General features: G+C 63.1%; 2 protein-coding genes across 5 annotated transcripts in view; one reads left to right on the forward strand and one right to left on the reverse strand.

Annotated features, from left to right (window-relative positions):
* The first annotated feature begins 803 nt into the window (after nt 1–803).
* DDX23 (DEAD-box helicase 23) lies at nt 804–11,157 on the forward strand. 2 transcript variants are annotated; one of them, XM_039703245.1, is made up of 17 exons: nt 804–933; nt 2,518–2,723; nt 3,398–3,496; nt 3,611–3,707; nt 3,828–3,893; nt 4,405–4,543; nt 4,622–4,755; nt 4,827–4,939; nt 5,021–5,164; nt 6,485–6,710; nt 6,815–6,960; nt 8,252–8,429; nt 8,510–8,752; nt 9,407–9,558; nt 9,671–9,779; nt 9,881–10,055; nt 10,585–11,157. In XM_039703245.1, the coding sequence occupies exons 2-17, from the start codon at nt 2,518–2,520 to the stop codon at nt 10,806–10,808; spliced, it is 2,451 nt and encodes an 816-aa protein (XP_039559179.1). In that variant the 5' UTR covers nt 804–933; the 3' UTR covers nt 10,809–11,157. The 2 variants fall into 2 exon arrangements, with proteins under 2 accessions (XP_039559179.1, XP_039559180.1); XM_039703246.1 differs by having other exon boundaries at nt 4,625–4,755.
* The window catches only part of CACNB3 (calcium voltage-gated channel auxiliary subunit beta 3), a 7,092-nt gene continuing 2,507 nt past the window's right edge, over nt 10,813–15,397 (reverse strand). For all 3 annotated transcript variants that reach the window (XM_039703249.1, XM_039703251.1, XM_039703250.1), the window contains 12 exons: nt 14,829–14,951; nt 14,625–14,747; nt 14,433–14,548; nt 14,303–14,367; nt 14,192–14,211; nt 13,876–13,956; nt 13,618–13,676; nt 13,423–13,532; nt 13,185–13,336; nt 13,012–13,107; nt 12,780–12,929; nt 10,813–12,448 (listed from right to left, as the gene is read on the reverse strand). In XM_039703249.1, the coding sequence (XP_039559183.1) occupies nt 12,164–12,448; nt 12,780–12,929; nt 13,012–13,107; nt 13,185–13,336; nt 13,423–13,532; nt 13,618–13,676; nt 13,876–13,956; nt 14,192–14,211; nt 14,303–14,367; nt 14,433–14,548; nt 14,625–14,747; nt 14,829–14,951 (1,380 nt within the window). In that variant the 3' untranslated portion in view covers nt 10,813–12,163. The remainder of the gene's footprint in view (nt 12,449–12,779; nt 12,930–13,011; nt 13,108–13,184; nt 13,337–13,422; nt 13,533–13,617; nt 13,677–13,875; nt 13,957–14,191; nt 14,212–14,302; nt 14,368–14,432; nt 14,549–14,624; nt 14,748–14,828; nt 14,952–15,397) is intronic.

Consider the following 15,397-nt stretch of genomic DNA (forward strand, 5'->3'; position numbering starts at 1 on the left):
GTCCCTGTGGGGTCTGGGGGACACGGGGCCGCCGTCCCGGGGGTCCCTGTGGGGTTTGGGGTGCACATCATGGGACTCATCCATGGCCTCATCCTGTTCCCTGCCCCTTCCCCCCATCCCTCATCTGCTGCTTGGCCCTGGGGGACCCTGTGGGTTGGGGAGGGGGGCGGGGGGCTGTTTTATGGACGGTATTTTGGGGGAGGGGGGTGTCTGTTCCATGTCCGTGTTATTAAAAAGCTTATTTATTATCAGAAATATAACACCTACCTACGTGCAGCCCTGCCTGGCCCTGTGCTTTTGGGATGATCCTGGGTTTTGGAGGCTGTCGGGAGTTTTGGGATGTGTCGGTGTCGCTGCTGGTGGTGACACTGATATGGGGCTCAGCTGTCACCCCTGGTTTGGGGTTTTTTGGGGGGTGCCAAAAGGGTCCCCCCACCTCTTCTGCCCCCAGATTCTGCCTGGGACACCCCAATCTTGTGAATGGGCGGTGGGGCTCCTTCAGGGACGCCGATCTGGGGGTTCTGGGTGAATTTTTGGTGCACGGGGCTGTGGGGCCGCTGATCTGGGGGGGTCCCCGTGGGATTTGGGGTGTGCAGGGACATGGGGGACACTGACTCGGGAGGGTTTGGGATGCTCTGGGCTGTGAAGACACGTCCTCAGGGGCCTCATTTGGGTAAGCAGGAGGTGCCTGCGGGCCGTGGGGGGGCTCAGGGACACGGGGACACCGTCCGGGGGGACTCTTTGCCGTGGGGCGGGGGGAGTTACCGCGCGGCGGAAGGATCACGGGGCGCGGCGGTGCTGCAGCCGCGCGCAGGGGCGCAGGGAGTTGTAGTCCGCCGCCGCGAGGGCTGCCGGGAGCTGTAGTCCCTGTGCGCCCCGCGGGCCCGGCAGACATGGCGGCGGCGCGGCGGCGCTGAACGCGGGGCTGCGGCGGTGAGCGGGCACCGGCGGGAGCGAGCGGGGGGCACTGCAGGGAGCCAGCGAGGGGCACACAGGCTGCAGAGCCCCGCTGCCGCGGCGCCGGGCAGAGCCCCGGTGCCGAGCACCGGCGGCAGGGCCTGGAGCGCCGTTGCGCCGCGTCTCCCGGAGCCTTTCCGGGGTCCCTCAGGGCTCCCCGCACCCACCCCGGGGCTCCCTGTGCCCTCTCGGCGTCCTCCCTTCCCTCTGCCTTCTCTCCTCGGGGCCCTCCAGCGCTTCCCGCTCCTTCCTGGGGTCCCTCTGTGCCCTCTCGGGGCTCCCCCAGGCCTGCCCGCTCCCTCATGAGGGTCCCTCAGGGCTCTCCCGGGCTCCCCGCTCCCTCCTGAGGGTCCCTTTGCCCTCTCCTCGCATTTCCACTCCCTCCTGAGGGTCCCTTTACGATCTCCCCCCTCCCGAGGGTCCCTTTGCCCTCTCCCTACATTCCCCTCTCCCTTCTGAGGGTCTCTTTGCGCTCTCTCCGGTGTCCCCTGTCCCTCCTGAGGGTCCCTCAGGGCTCTCCCCGCGTTACCCTCTCCCTTCTGAGGGTCCCTTTTCACTCATCCCGGGTTCCCCTCTCCCTCCTGAGGGTCCCTTTGCGCTCTCTCCGGTGTCCCCTGTCCCTCCTGAGGGTCCCTCAGGGCTCTCCCCGCGTTACCCTCTCCCTTCTGAGGGTCCCTTTTCACTCATCCCGGGTTCCCCTCTCCCTCCTGAGGGTCCCTTTGCGCTCTCTCCGGTGTCCCCTGTCCCTCCTGAGGGTCCCTCAGGGCTCTCCCCACATTCCCCACTCCCTCCTGGGGGTCCCCTTACGATCTCCCCACTCCTGAGGGTCCCTTTTCGTTCTCCCTGGGTTCCCCTCTCCCTCCTACAGGTCCCTTTTCGCTCATCCCGGGGTCCCCTGTCCCTTTCAAGGGTCCCTTTGCGCTCGTCCTGGGTTCCCTCTCTCTCCTGAGGGTCTCCACTCCTTCCTGAGGGTCCCTTTTTGCTCTCCCCGCATTCCCCTCTCCCTCCTGAGGGTCTCTTTTCCCTCTCCTGGGTTCCACTCTCCCTCCTAGGGGTCCGTTTTCGCTCTCCCCGGGTTCCCCTCTCCCTCCTGAGGGTCTCTTTTCCCTCTCCTGGGTTCCACTCTCCCTCCTAGGGGTCCGTTTTCGCTCTCCCCGGGTTCCCCTCTCCCTCCTGAGGGTCTCTTTTCTCTCACCCCGGGTCCCCTCTCCCTCCTGAGGGTCCCTTTTTGCTCTCCCCGCATTCCCCTCTCCCTCCCGAGGGTCTCTTTTCGCTCTCCCCGCGTTCCCCTCTCCCTCCCGAGGGTCCCTTTTCGCTCATCCCGCGGTTCCCCACCTCTCCCTGCTTCTTTCCTGCATCTCCCTGTTCCCTCCCCGGCTCCTTTGGCCTCTCCCCATTTCCTCCTGGTGGTCTCTTGCACCTCCCCGCTCCTTCTTGGGGTCCCTCTGTGCCCCCCCTGCATCTCACAACCCTTCTCTCTCCCTCCTGGCTCCCCCCCCGTGCACCCCAAGTTCCCTCCCGGTGCCCCCCGCGACCCTCCCGGTGTCCCCCTCCCCACAGATGGCCGGAGAAGTGGCCGACAAGAAGGATCGGGATGCGTCCCCGGTGAAGGAGGAGAGGAAGCGTTCCCGCTCCCCGGAGCGGGACCGGGAGCGGGAGCGGGACCGCAAGGGCTCCCCCCCGGCCAAGGAGCGGAAGCGCCACCGGTCCCGGGAGCGGAGGCGGAGCCGCTCCCGGTCCCGATCCCGCTCCAAATCCACCGAGAGGTGAGGCAGCTCCGGGGCTCCCTGCGGTTTGGGAAGAGCTTTGAAGGGAAAGAAAAGGTTGTGGGAGGAGAAATGTTGTGAAGGTTTTGTTCTGATTCTTACTACTTTTTATTTTAGTTACCGTTAATAAGTTTTTCTTTATACCCTTTTAAAGAGAACATAAAGAAAAATTTATTAACAGTGTTTTTATTTATTTTAAAGAGGGTATAAAGAAAAATTTATTAACAGGGTTTATTTATTTTAAAGAGGATATAAAGAAAAAATTATTAACAGTGCTTATTTATTTTAAAGAGGGTATAAAGAAAAATTTATTAACAGGGTTTATTTATTTTAAAGAGGATATAAAGAAAAAATTATTAACAGTGCTTATTTATTTTAAAGAGGGTATAAAGAAAAATGTATTAACAGCGTTTATTTATTTTAAAGAGGGTATAAAGAGGCTCACTTTTAAAGTTTTGAGCCTGCTCTGCCTTCCTCCTAGCCCTTCCTCACAGCAGGAATTGAGTGCAGTGGGGATTGAGCAGCACTGAGCCCACCACCCTCACTGCTGCCCTGGCCAGGAAATCTCAAAACTGGCGAACCAAAAGCACTGCAGGGCCCCACAGGGGGTGGGTGAGGGCTGTGGGGCCGCGCTGTGACCCCCCCCGTGGGGCTGTGACCCCCCTGTCCCACAGGGATCGGCGGCACAAGGAGCGGGACCGGGACCGCAGCAAGAAGGAGCGGGACCGGGACAAGGATGGGCACCGGCGGGACAAGGACCGCAAGCGGTCCAGGTGGGCCCTGTCCCTTTTTTGAGGGGTTCCTGCTCTCCCCTAAACCCCATGGAGGTTGGGGATCCCCCAGGGCTGTGCTTGGTGGCTTATTCCTGGTGCTGTTTTCCTTGGAAGTTTGTCCCCGGGCAGGGGGAAGGACTCCAAGTCTCGCAAGGATCGGGAGGCACGGAAAGCAGAGGAAGAGGAGGAAAATGCCCTGAAGAAGGAGAAGGTGAAGAGGAGGTGGATGGGGCTTGAATGGGAGTGGCTCCAGGGGATCCAGGTCTCTGGGGAGGGGTTCCAGGGGATTCAGGTCCCCAGGAGTGGTGCTGACATCTGGCCTCACTTGCAGGCGCAGCCGCTGTCGTTGGAGGAGCTGCTGGCAAAGAAGAAGGCAGAAGAGGAGGCAGAAGCCAAGGTAGGAGAAGGAACCGGAGCCTCTTCCCTCTGCTGGGGGTGTGGATGTTTGTGGGGACCCTAGGAGGGAACAGGGAGGGCTGAGAACCTTGGGGATGCAGAGGGACCCCAGAAGGAAGCAGGGAGTGCCAGGGGACACCAGGAGGGATCATGGGATGGAGCAGGGAGGGCTGGGGGACTTGGGAGGGCACATGGGGGGCTGTGGAGACAGGGGAGGGAGAGGGAAGTCCTGGTGGACCCCCAGGAGGGAGCAGAAGGACCTTGGGAGGAAACAGGGAAGGATGAGAGGCACAGAGGGGGCCCTAGGAGGGAAAGGAGGGCTGGAGGACACGGGGAGGGAGCAGAGAGAGCCCTGGCAGGGAGTGGAGAGGTCTGGGGGATCCAGAGAGGGACAGGAGGAAGAGGGGAGGCCTGGGGGACCCCAGAAAGGAGCAGAGAAGGCTGAGGGGACCCCCAGCAGCACAGAGGGTGGCAGGCAGGCCCAGTGTGACGTTGCCTCTCTCCCATGCCAGCCCAAGTTCCTGTCCAAGGCGGAGCGGGAGGCCGAGGCCCTGCGGCGGCGGCAGCAGGAGGTGGAGGAGCGGCAGCGGCTGCTGGAGGAGGAGAGGAAGAAAAGGAAACAATTCCAGGAGATGGGCAGGAAGATGCTGGGTAAGGATTCATCCCTGGAGCCCCCCACCCAGCCCTGGGGGTGGGTGCTGGCTCTGAGCCCCTTCCCCTGCTCCCCAGAAGACCCCCAGGAGCGCGAGCGCCGGGAGCGCCGCGAGCGCATGGAGCGGGAGACCAACGGCACCGAGGACGAGGAGGGCAGGCAGAAGATCCGGGAGGAGAAGGACAAAAGCAAAGAGCTCCACGCCATCAAGGTGGGGCTGGGGGCTGGCCCGGGGGGGCCAGGGGGAGGATGAGGGGTCCCACTGAACCTGGGCTCCTGCAGGAGCGGTACCTGGGCGGGGTGAAGAAGCGGCGGCGCACGCGGCACCTCAACGACCGCAAGTTCGTGTTCGAGTGGGACGCGTCGGAGGACACGTCCATTGACTACAACCCCCTGTGAGTGCTGGGGTGCCCCTAGGGCTGGGGGTGTCCCTGCGGAGTGCAAGGCCTGCTCCTGATGCTCCCACCCTGCTCCAGGTACAAGGAGAGGCACCAGGTGCAGCTGCTGGGCCGTGGCTTCATCGCCGGCATCGACCTGAAGCAGCAGAAACGGGAGCAGTCGCGGTTCTACGGGGACCTGATGGAGAAGAGGAGGACGCTGGAGGAGAAGGAGCAGGAGGAGTGAGGTTTTGGGGAAGCTGGGAGGGTGCTGAGGGGTGTGTGGGGTCGTGGCTGGCTTAGCTTGGTTGGGATGTGGAGCTGGGCTGCAGCAGGTCCTGCAGGAAATTGGCAGAAGGGTTCTAGAGGCACAGGGTGAGCCCTATGCACTTTATCCTTCCTCTTCCTCACCTCCCTCACTCCCTTTTATCATCCCTTTCCTTGCCCTTTTCTCATCCCCCACTCTCATCCGCCTGTCCTCGTCCTCATTTCTCCCATCCTCTTTCCCTCTCCCATTTCCCCCATTTCCTTTCCCTTTATTCTCCTTTCCCCATCCCACTTTCCCCATTCCCTTTTCTCTCATCTCCCATTTCCTTTCTCTTTCTCCCCATCATGCCTTCCTCTTTTCCCCATTCCCTATTCCCCATTCCCTTTTCCCTCATTTCTTTTTACCTATCCCCTTTTCCCCATCCTGCTCTCCCTTTTCCCCATTCCCTTTGCCCTCATTTCCCTTTACCTATCCCCTTTTCCCCATTTTCTTTTCTCCATTTTCTTTTCCCTCATCCCCCTTTCCCCATTCCCTTTTCCTTTATTCTCTTTTCCCTATTCCCTTTTCCCCATCCCACTTTCACCATTCTTCTCTCCTTTCCCTTTTCCACATCCCCTTTCTCTTTCTCCCCATCATGCCTTCCTCTTTTCCCCATTCCCTATTCCCCATTCCCTTTTCCCTCATTTCTTTTTACCTATCCCCTTTTCCCCATCCTGCTCTCCCTTTTCCCCATTCCCTTTGCCCTCATTTCCCTTTACCTATCCCCTTTTCCCCATTTTCTTTTCTCCATTTTCTTTTCCCTCATCCCCCTTTCCCCATTCCCTTTTCTTTTATTCTCTTTTCCCTATTCCCTTTTCCACATCCCACTTTCCCCCATTCCCTTTTCTCTCATCCCATTTTCCCCATCCCTCTTTCCCCTTTCCCTCTCCCTTTCCCCCATTCCCTTTTCCTCATCCCCCTTTCCCTCATCCCCTTTTCCTAATCCTGCTTTCCCCATCCCTCTCCCCATTCTCTCTTCCTTCCCCCATTCCCTTGTCCCTCATCCCCCTTTCCCTATCCCCTTTTCCCCATCCCTCTCCCTTTCCTCATCCCTTTCCCCCATTCCCTTTTCCCTCTCCACATCCCTCTCCCTTTTCTCCATTCCCTTTTCCCTCATCCCCCTCTCCCCATCCCCCTTTTACCATCCCTCTTTCCCCATCCCTCTACCTTTCCCTATCCCCTTTCCCCCATCCCCTTTTCCCTCTCCCTTTTCCCTCTCCCCATCCCTCTCCCCATCCCTCCCCTCCGTCCGGCAGGGCGCGGCTGCGGAAGCTGCGGAAGAAGGAGGCCAAGCAGCGCTGGGATGACCGGCACTGGTCCCAGAAGAAGCTGGACGAGATGACAGACAGGGACTGGCGCATCTTCCGTGAGGATTACAGCATCACCACCAAGGGGGGCAAGATCCCCAATCCCATCCGCTCCTGGAAGGACTCCTCCCTGCCCCCCCACATCCTGGAGGTCATTGACAAGTGTGGCTACAAGGTGGGCACGGAGAGGGGGAGCTGGGGAGGGGGGAAAAGGGCTGGGCTGGGATTTGGAGAGGGGGAACAGGGCAAGTTCTGCTCCCAACCTGCTCCCCCTGGCAGGAGCCGACCCCGATCCAGCGCCAGGCCATCCCCATCGGGCTGCAGAACCGCGACATCATCGGCGTGGCCGAGACCGGCAGCGGCAAGACGGCGGCGTTCCTGATCCCGCTGCTCGTGTGGATCACCACCCTGCCCAAAATCGACCGGTGCGCCGCGGGGACGCTGCCCTGGGACGGGGTGGAGTGGCAGGGGGACACTGCAGATGGGTTGGGACTGTGGAGGTGACAGAATGGGGTGACAGGGTGACACTGTCAGGAGATTGAGGCAGGGTTACAGGTGACATGGTGGAGGAGATGGGGTGGCAGTGCAGAGGGGTTGAGGCAGGGTTACAGGGTGATATGGTGGAGTGGCAGGGTGACACTGGAGATGGGTTGGGACTGTGGAGGTGACAGGATGACGTGACAGGGTGACAGTGCACAGGGTTTGGGGCAGGGTGGCACTGTGGAGGTGAGAGGATGGGGTGACATGGAGAGGATGAGGTGACACAGCAGAGGGGTCGGGGCAAAGTGGCACTGTAGAAGTGACAGGATGGGGTGACAGGGTGACACTGCAGATGGGTCAGGACTGGGTGGCACTGTGGAGGTGACAGGATGAGGTGACATGGTGATGCTGTCAGGGGATTGAGGCAGGATTACAGGGTGACATGGTGGAGAGGATGAGGTGACACTGCAGAGGGGTCAGGACAGGGTGGCACTGTGGACAGGGTGATATGGTGGAGTGGCAGGGTGACACTGCAGATGGGTTGGGACTGTGGAGGTGACAGGATGACGTGACAGGGTGACAGTGCACAGGGTTTGGGGCAGGGTGGCACTGTGGAGGTGAGAGGATGGGGTGACACAGCAGAGGGGCTGGGGCAAAGTGGCACTGTGGAAGTGACAGGATGGGGTGACAGGGTGACACTGCAGATGGGTCAGGACTGGGTGGCACTGTGGAGGTGACAGGATGAGGTGACATGGTGATGCTGTCAGGGGATTGAGGCAGGATTACAGGGTGACATGGTGGAGAGGATGAGGTGACACTGCAGAGGGGTCAGGACAGGGTGGCACTGTGGAGGTGACAGGATGGTGTGACACTGTGGAGGTGAAAGAGTGACGTGGAGGAGATGGTGTGACACTGCAGATGGGTTGGGACAGGGTGGCACTGTGGAGGTGGCAGGATGGTGTGACAGGGTGACACTGTGGAGGTGAAAAGGTGACGTGGAGGGGATGGTGTGACACTGCAGATGGGTTGGGACAGGGTGGCACTGTGGATGTGACAGGATGGTGTGATAGGGTGACACTGCAGATGCGTCAGGACAGGGTGACACTGGAGATGAAAGGGTGACACTGTCAGGAGATTGGGGCAGGTTCCAGGTGACATGGTGGAGGAGATGGGGTGACACTGCAGGGCACACATGTGGCACCGTGGGTGACACAACCATCTCCTGCCATGCTGCAGCATCGAGGAGTCAGACCAGGGGCCCTACGCCATCATCCTGGCCCCCACCCGTGAGCTGGCCCAGCAGATTGAGGAGGAAACCATCAAATTTGGGAAACCCCTGGGCATCCGCACCGTGGCCGTGATCGGCGGCATCTCCCGCGAGGACCAGGGCTTCCGCCTCCGCATGGGCTGCGAGGTGACTGGGGGGATTGTAGGGGGTCTCAGGGGGGCAGCTCAGCCTTGGGCTGCTCCCACCAACCCCCCCTGGCCCCCCAGATTGTCATTGCCACGCCGGGCCGGCTCATTGACGTGCTGGAGAACCGGTACCTGGTGCTGAGCCGCTGCACCTACGTGGTGCTGGACGAGGCCGATCGCATGATCGACATGGGCTTCGAGCCTGACGTGCAGAAGATCCTGGAGCACATGCCTGTCACCAACCAGAAACCCGACACTGATGAGGCTGAGGACCCCGAGAAGATGTTGGCCAACTTTGAGTCTGGGAAGCACAAGTACAGACAGGTGGGGGTGCCTGGGATGGTGGGGGAGGGATGATTTGGGCTTTTGGGGAAGGGGTTGAGGGAATGGGAGTCAGGTTTCTGCTCTGTGGAGGAACGTTCCTGCCTCACAGTGGATGTTCCTGCCCTGTGAGGGGTCATTGCTGCCCCACAAGGGGACATTTTTGCCTTGTGGGGGAAGTTCTGCTCCATGGGTGGGACATTCCTGCCCCACTGGGGTCATTCCTGCCTCGCTGTGGGATGTTCCTGCTCCATGAGGGACATTCCTGCCCCACTGGGGTCATTCCTGCCTCGCTGAGGATGTTCCTGCTCCGTGGGTGGGACATTCCTGCCCCTCTGGGATCATTCCTGCTTCACTGGAGGATGTTCCTGCTCCATGGGTGGGACATTTCTATCCCACTGGGGTCATTCCCACCTCACTGCATGTTGTTCCTGCTCCATGGGTGGGACATTCCTGCCCCTCTGGGGTCATTCCCACCTCACTGCAGGTTGTTCCTGCTCCATGGGTGGGACATTCCTGCCCCACTGGGGTCGTTCCCCCCTCACTGAGGATGTTCCTGCTCCTTGGGGGTGATGTTCCCTGCCCCACCAGGGTCATTCCTTCTTCCCGAGGGGACACTGCCACCTGACAGGCTGTCCCTGCCCCGTTGCCTTGCAGACTGTCATGTTCACAGCCACCATGCCCCCGGCCGTGGAGCGCCTGGCCCGCAGTTACCTGCGGCGCCCGGCCGTGGTCTACATCGGCTCCGCCGGCAAACCCCACGAGAGGGTGGAGCAGAAGGTTTTCCTCATGTCCGAGTCCGAGAAAAGGTGGGGAGCATTTATTTGGGGGTGGTCTGGGGCGTGGAGGGTGCGGGGGACTCTGCGGGGGGTGCTTCAGCATCTCTTTGCCCGACTGTCTCCTCCTCTTTCTGCCCCGCAGGAAGAAGCTCTTGGCCATCCTGGAGCAGGGCTTCGACCCGCCCATCATCATCTTCGTCAACCAGAAGAAGGGCTGCGACGTGCTGGCCAAGTCCCTGGAGAAGATGGGGGTGAGGCTGGGCTGGCAGGGGGTCACCCTGAGCCCCGTCCCCCTCATCCCCACACGGGGACCCCCTGATGTACCCCCAACTGACCCCCCCTGTTCCCACAGTACAACGCCTGCACCCTGCACGGTGGCAAGGGCCAGGAGCAGCGAGAGTTCGCCCTCTCCAACCTCAAGGCTGGGGCCAAGGACATCCTGGTGGCCACGGACGTGGCCGGACGTGGCATCGACATCCACGACGTCTCCATGGTGGTCAACTACGACATGGCCAAGAACATCGAGGGTGAGCCTGGGGGGCACTGAGGGGGGCACTGGGGGTGTGCTGCCCACGCTGGGGGTGCTTGGCCCTGCTGGGGGTGCTTGTTCCTGGTGTTACCTTCACTGGAGGGGCTTTGGGGGGTTGCTCAGCCCTGGTGCTGGCACGCTGAAGAGGCTGTGACATCGCCCAGCTTTGGTACTGGATGTGCAGGGGGTGCCTGGCCCTGGTACTGCCCTCACCAAGGGAATTGCAGAGGTGCCCAACCCTGGTTTTTGGGTTGCAGAAATGCCCAGCCCCAGTGCTGAGGGTCTGGGGTGGTGCCCAGCCCCAGTGCTGAGGGTCTGGGGTGGTGCCCAGCCCCAGTGCTGCCAGTGTCAGGGGGATGGAGGGGGTCCTGACATTGGTTCTTGGGGATGGGCGGTGCCCAGCCCTGGTGCTGCCACAACCAGGGCTTTGTGGGGTGCCCAGCCCTGGTGCTGGGAGTGCAGGGGGGGCTGCAGGGAGTGCCCAGCCCTGGCACTGCCCTCACTGAGCCCTTCATTTCCCCCCCCAGATTACATCCACCGCATTGGGCGGACGGGCCGAGCGGGGAAGAGCGGTGTGGCCATCACCTTCCTCACCAAGGAGGACTCCACGGTGTTCTACGACCTCAAACAGGCCATCCTGGAGAGCCCTGTGTCCTCGTGCCCCCCCGAGCTGGCAAACCACCCCGATGCCCAGCACAAGCCAGGCACCATCCTCACCAAGAAGCGGCGGGAGGAGACCATCTTCGCCTGAGGCCCCTCTTTGTCACCCCTCCGGGGACAACAGGACCAGCAAGGCTGCCAGGACTGCTCTGGCTGTTCTTTTCCCAGCTCTTGTGCAACCCAAGGACTGCCCACAAGCAGAGACTGGGGCTGGGATTATCCCAAAACATCCCCCCTGTTCTCCCAGTCCCCTTCCCACCTTCCCCACGGAGCGGAGGAGCTGCTGGAGGCTGGTTGGGGGCCGGTCCCTCCCTGCTGCCAGGGTTGGGGCTGGTTTTTTTGGCTGTCCTGGGAACTGTCTGCACCTCATCCTTTGGGTTTTTGTTTGTTTTTTTGTAGCTGAAGCTCCAGGCTGCAGGAATAAACCGGCAGCGGCGTTATGGGTGTCGCCTCCTCATCCTCTCCCTTCCCTGGGTGCCACCTCCCATGGAACAGAAGCCAGCAGTGCCCCAAAGGAGCACCTTGAGGTGCTCAGCACCCCCCAGCACTGTCCTCCCCCCTCCCCAGACCAGCTTCTCCCCCACAGACACGGACACCAGCACCTCTGAGCACTCGTGTGTTTCTGAAACCAATTACAGGGAAATCAGTGCTTTCTACAAAAGAAATTATAACAAATCTGTGGCCCCCACCCCATTCCCCCCCCTTCCCACCAGTGATGGCCGCGGGGGGGCTCAGCCCACGCCAGGACCCCCGGCCGAGGGCAGTGGGCGCCGTATTTACAGGACTGTGGTGACGTGCGGTGACAGCGGGGACAGGGCAGTGGGTGCAAGCGTGGAGCAGCCCCCAGACCCCGGGCAGCCCCCCCTGTGCCCTCCCCGCGCCGGGGGCAGGGCCGGGGCGGCTGCGGGGCCGGGGGCGGGGGGGAATCGGTGCAGAGCGAAGCCAGTGCTGTGACCCGCTCCTCCCGGGGGTCCCATGCAGGGGTGGGGAGGGGGCAGGCCAGGTCCCGGGGCTGAGCAGGCACCTTCCCTTTCTTCCTCGGGTCCGTGCGGGCTGGGGGATGCTGCTACAACTGCCCCCCACTCCTTACCTCCCCTTTATTTTGGGGGGGCACCCACTGTCCATGGCAGCTGCCCTGCGGAGAATGAGCCGACCTGTGATGCAGGGCCCGGGGAGGGGACACTGAGGCAGGGCCAAGGCATTTGTCTGTCCCCAGGCTCCCCAAAAAAACTCGGGCGGGGGGTCCCAGGCCATCCTGGCCGCCGGGCCCCCCCCAAACCTCGCTGTGCTTATGGCTGAAGTCGTGCCCGGGGGGGGCCGGGCGAGAGGAAGCTGCCGCTGCGGAGTTCGATTGTCTGAGCACCCCCAGCGCGGGGCTGGGGCGAGGCGGGGAGCGCCCGGGGTTTGGGGGGGCCGGTTCCCAGCCGAGCCCACCCCCTCCCAGCCCTAATAGCTGTCCTTGGCCCAGGGCCGGCTGCGCTGCCAGTTCCTGTCGTGGTTGCGCTCGCCCGGGCGCTCCGGCGTGCCGGGGCCGCTGCCGTGGTGCCGGTGGGGCTGGTACAGGTCGGGGTAGGGGTCCCCGTACTCCTCTTCCTCCTCCAGGTGCCGCGAGCTGCGCTGGGATGTGGCTCCCCAAGGCTGGGGCGAGGTGTCCCCTGCCTCATCCGATGGCATCAGGCTGTCGTGCTCCAGCGGCGAGTGCTCGCCCCGCTCGCCCAGCAGCTGCTGGCTCTGCAGGCAGGGGGTGGAGAGGTGGGGGCTGCGTGTGCCCACCCGGCCCTGGCACCCTGTGCTGGGTCCCTGGAAGGGGCTGCATGTCCCCCACCCCATCTTTGGAGCCCTGTGCCAACTGTCCATAGGGAGGGGGGAACTGCATGTGCCCCCCTAGCCTGGGCACCCCTGTGCTGGGTGCCCATAAAGAGCACGGAGTGGGACCCCAATTCTGACCTGTGCCCACCCTGTTCTGTGGACCCCTGTACCAGCAGGGAGTGGGGACAGCGTGGGGGGCTGTGTGTCCCCCCCGTGCCCTCCCCCGTGTGGCAGGGGGGTGCCATGGGGTTACCTGCAGGCCTGGCAGGCCGGTGGGTGAGGGGACAGCGTGGGGGGCGTGTGGAGGGTGGTGAGTGGCACGCCAGTAAACCTCCAGGTACTCAGCCAGGTGCTCACAGGCGTCCTCCAGCTGGTTCTCATCCAGGATCACATCGAAGAGCTCCTGGGGGGGCAGCTGAGAGGGGTCAGGGAGGGCTGGGGGCTCCCCCCAGGCACCCCCAGGGTGGGGGGACAGGCTGGCTCACCGGGGGACACTGCACCAGCTTGTCAGCTGCCATCATCTGCACGTTGAGGTGCTTCACCTGCGACTTGCCCCTGGACTTGATGAGCCTCTGCAGGACCTGGGGAGGGGATAGGGCAGTGACAGCACCACGGGGGGCGGCCAGGACCCCCCCCCAGAGCCGCGGTGACCCCTCACCTTGGGGGAGGACACCTTGACGTAGACGATGATGGGTGCCAGGGAGGTCTTGGCCAGCTGGGCCGGGTGGTTGATGGTGTCAGCATCCAGCACCACCAGCTGCAGGGACTTGGCCAGCTCGAAGATTCGCTCGATCTCGCTCTGCACCTCGGCTGGGGGGACACGGGGGGGGCCGTGTCAGGCTGGGCTGGCCCTGGGAGGGGGGTCCTGCACCCCCGGGGTGAGCCTGGCCCCTCACCAATGCTGGAGCGGGTGGTGGAGCGCTCCAGGATCGCCTGCTTGCCCAGGTTGTTGAGGATGGAGCGCTTGGCCAGGGACAGGTCGGCGGTGATGTGGGTGATGGAGATCCTGGGGAGCACAGGGACGCCGTGGGCACCTGGGCACCCACAGCCCGTGGAAGGAGAGGGGGGTCTGGGGGGGGTGACGCTCTCACCTGCCATCGAATCTGTGCTTGAGGAAGTCGAAGAGGGCTTTCTGCATCATGTCGGTGACCTGCCGCGGGGCCGCCAGCCCGGTGAGCCGCGGCAGATGGCAGCGGCGGGGAGGTGGCAGCCGCTCAGCGCCCTGCCAGCCGCCCTCGGCCCCGCCATCTGCCCTCTGCCGGCGCACGATGGGCACGGAAGGGACAACGGGAGCAGGCCACCACCCTGAGGGCACAACGAGGCCACCCTGCATCCCCCCCTCGCCGTACCTCATATCCTTTCAGCGAGGGTCCCACCAGCACCACGGGCCGCATGGAGGGGACCACGTCGTAGGGTGGGATGTGCTGCGTCTGCAGGGGACACGGGGGGGTGTCAGGGCCCTGCGCTCCCACCCCCAGCCAGGGAGGGGTCAAAGAGCCTGTTCCAGAGAGGCACAGCACCCCGGAGCCCTCCCAGCCCCATAGCCAGGGAAGAAAGGGGGGGTTCTGCTCCCAGCCCACCCCAGAAACAGCCTCTACTGGCCCTGCCTGCAGCCCCCTCCCCACCGCCCCCTGCCCAGGGCACAGCCCTGCACCTGGGACTCACCTGCTTCTGCTTCTGCTTGGCTTGGGGAGAGAAGAGACACAGGTTGGTGACAGTAAAGTGGGGACCCCCTCAGGACACCCACGACTCCCCTGGGCCAAGATCTGCCCTTACCTAAGGAGGGGGGAGGCGATCGCCGGCTCCCGCTGTCGCCGAGGCCCGAGGCATTGCCAGCTCTCCTGGGGAACAAGGGGGTGAGGGGGTGTTGGGGGTCCCGGAGTGGGGCCAGGGGTCCCATCCCTACCTGGCTTTCTGCTCCTGCTTGAGCCTCATGGCTTCCAGGCGCTGGGGGCTGGGGATGAAGGCGATGTCCCCCCCCTCCTTCACTAGGCGCCCGATCCACCAGTCATTGCTGTATTTCTGCGTGAGGACAAGGCACAGGTGAGACCAGGGGAGGTGCCCGGCCCTGAGCAGACCCCACAGCACCTCAGCTGACCTCTTTGATGTGCAGGAAATCTTTGGCTTCGAAGTTGATGGCAGCTCCCTGCACCGGGCACTCCTCGTCCAGCGCCCCGCAGTAGCTGACATTGGTGCGCACAGCGAAGGCGACCGGCTTGTGCTGGGGGTTTTGGGGCTGATCAGCACCCCTGGGCCCCGGCAGCAACCCCGGCCCATGCCCTGGGTGCCTCCCCATCCGTACCTTGGCCCTCTCGAGCTGCTGCTGAGCCTGGCTCTCCACCTCGCGCCGGGCGCCCTCACGGTCCTCTTCCAGGGACACGTCGGAGTCCAGGGAAGGGCGGCTGGTGTAGGAGTCCGCCGAGCCCTGGGGGAGCGGGGCTGAGTGCCGGGGGGCTGCCAGGGGTACCCCCACAAAGAGGGACCTCGTGCTGAGGTGGTGCCAGCCTCGGGAGGGGACCCTGCTGACCCCCGCCAGCTCTGGGGAGTCCCCGCTGGCATCACGCCGGGTGTGTCAGGTGGCATCACCCAGCACAGCCGCCCTGGGGTGAAGCCCCCACGTACTGGGGGGGTCACGGGGGAGACCCCCGCAGGCCCAGGGATGGGGAGATGAGCCCTGTCACGCTGGGATGCGGCTCGTGCCCCTGCCGCCCCCCACCCTGGGGTGCTCAGCCCAGCACCCCCGGCTCCCTCTCCCCGCCGCGCCGGTATTTACCCACCGCCCGCTGCGCCTGAACAGGCGCAGAAGCTGCGGTGAAATATTTATAGGTCCCTGAATGTGGCTGAGCCCCCCCCTCCCCGAGGCCCCCCGGG

This window comes from Passer montanus, unplaced genomic scaffold, assembly GCF_014805655.1.
Source record: "Passer montanus isolate IOZ18808 unplaced genomic scaffold, ASM1480565v1 scaffold161, whole genome shotgun sequence".
Taxonomy (NCBI): domain Eukaryota; kingdom Metazoa; phylum Chordata; class Aves; order Passeriformes; family Passeridae; genus Passer; species Passer montanus.

Coding starts and splice junctions, on each gene's coding strand:
- DDX23 (XM_039703245.1), top strand. CDS start 2,518: ATGGCCGGAGAAGTGGCCGACAAGAAGGATCGGGATGCGTCCCCGGTG. Junction 4,756..4,826: donor AAGAGCTCCACGCCATCAAG/GTGGGGCTGGGG, acceptor GGGCTCCTGCAG/GAGCGGTACCTGGGCGGGGT. Junction 8,430..8,509: donor GCCTCCGCATGGGCTGCGAG/GTGACTGGGGGG, acceptor CTGGCCCCCCAG/ATTGTCATTGCCACGCCGGG.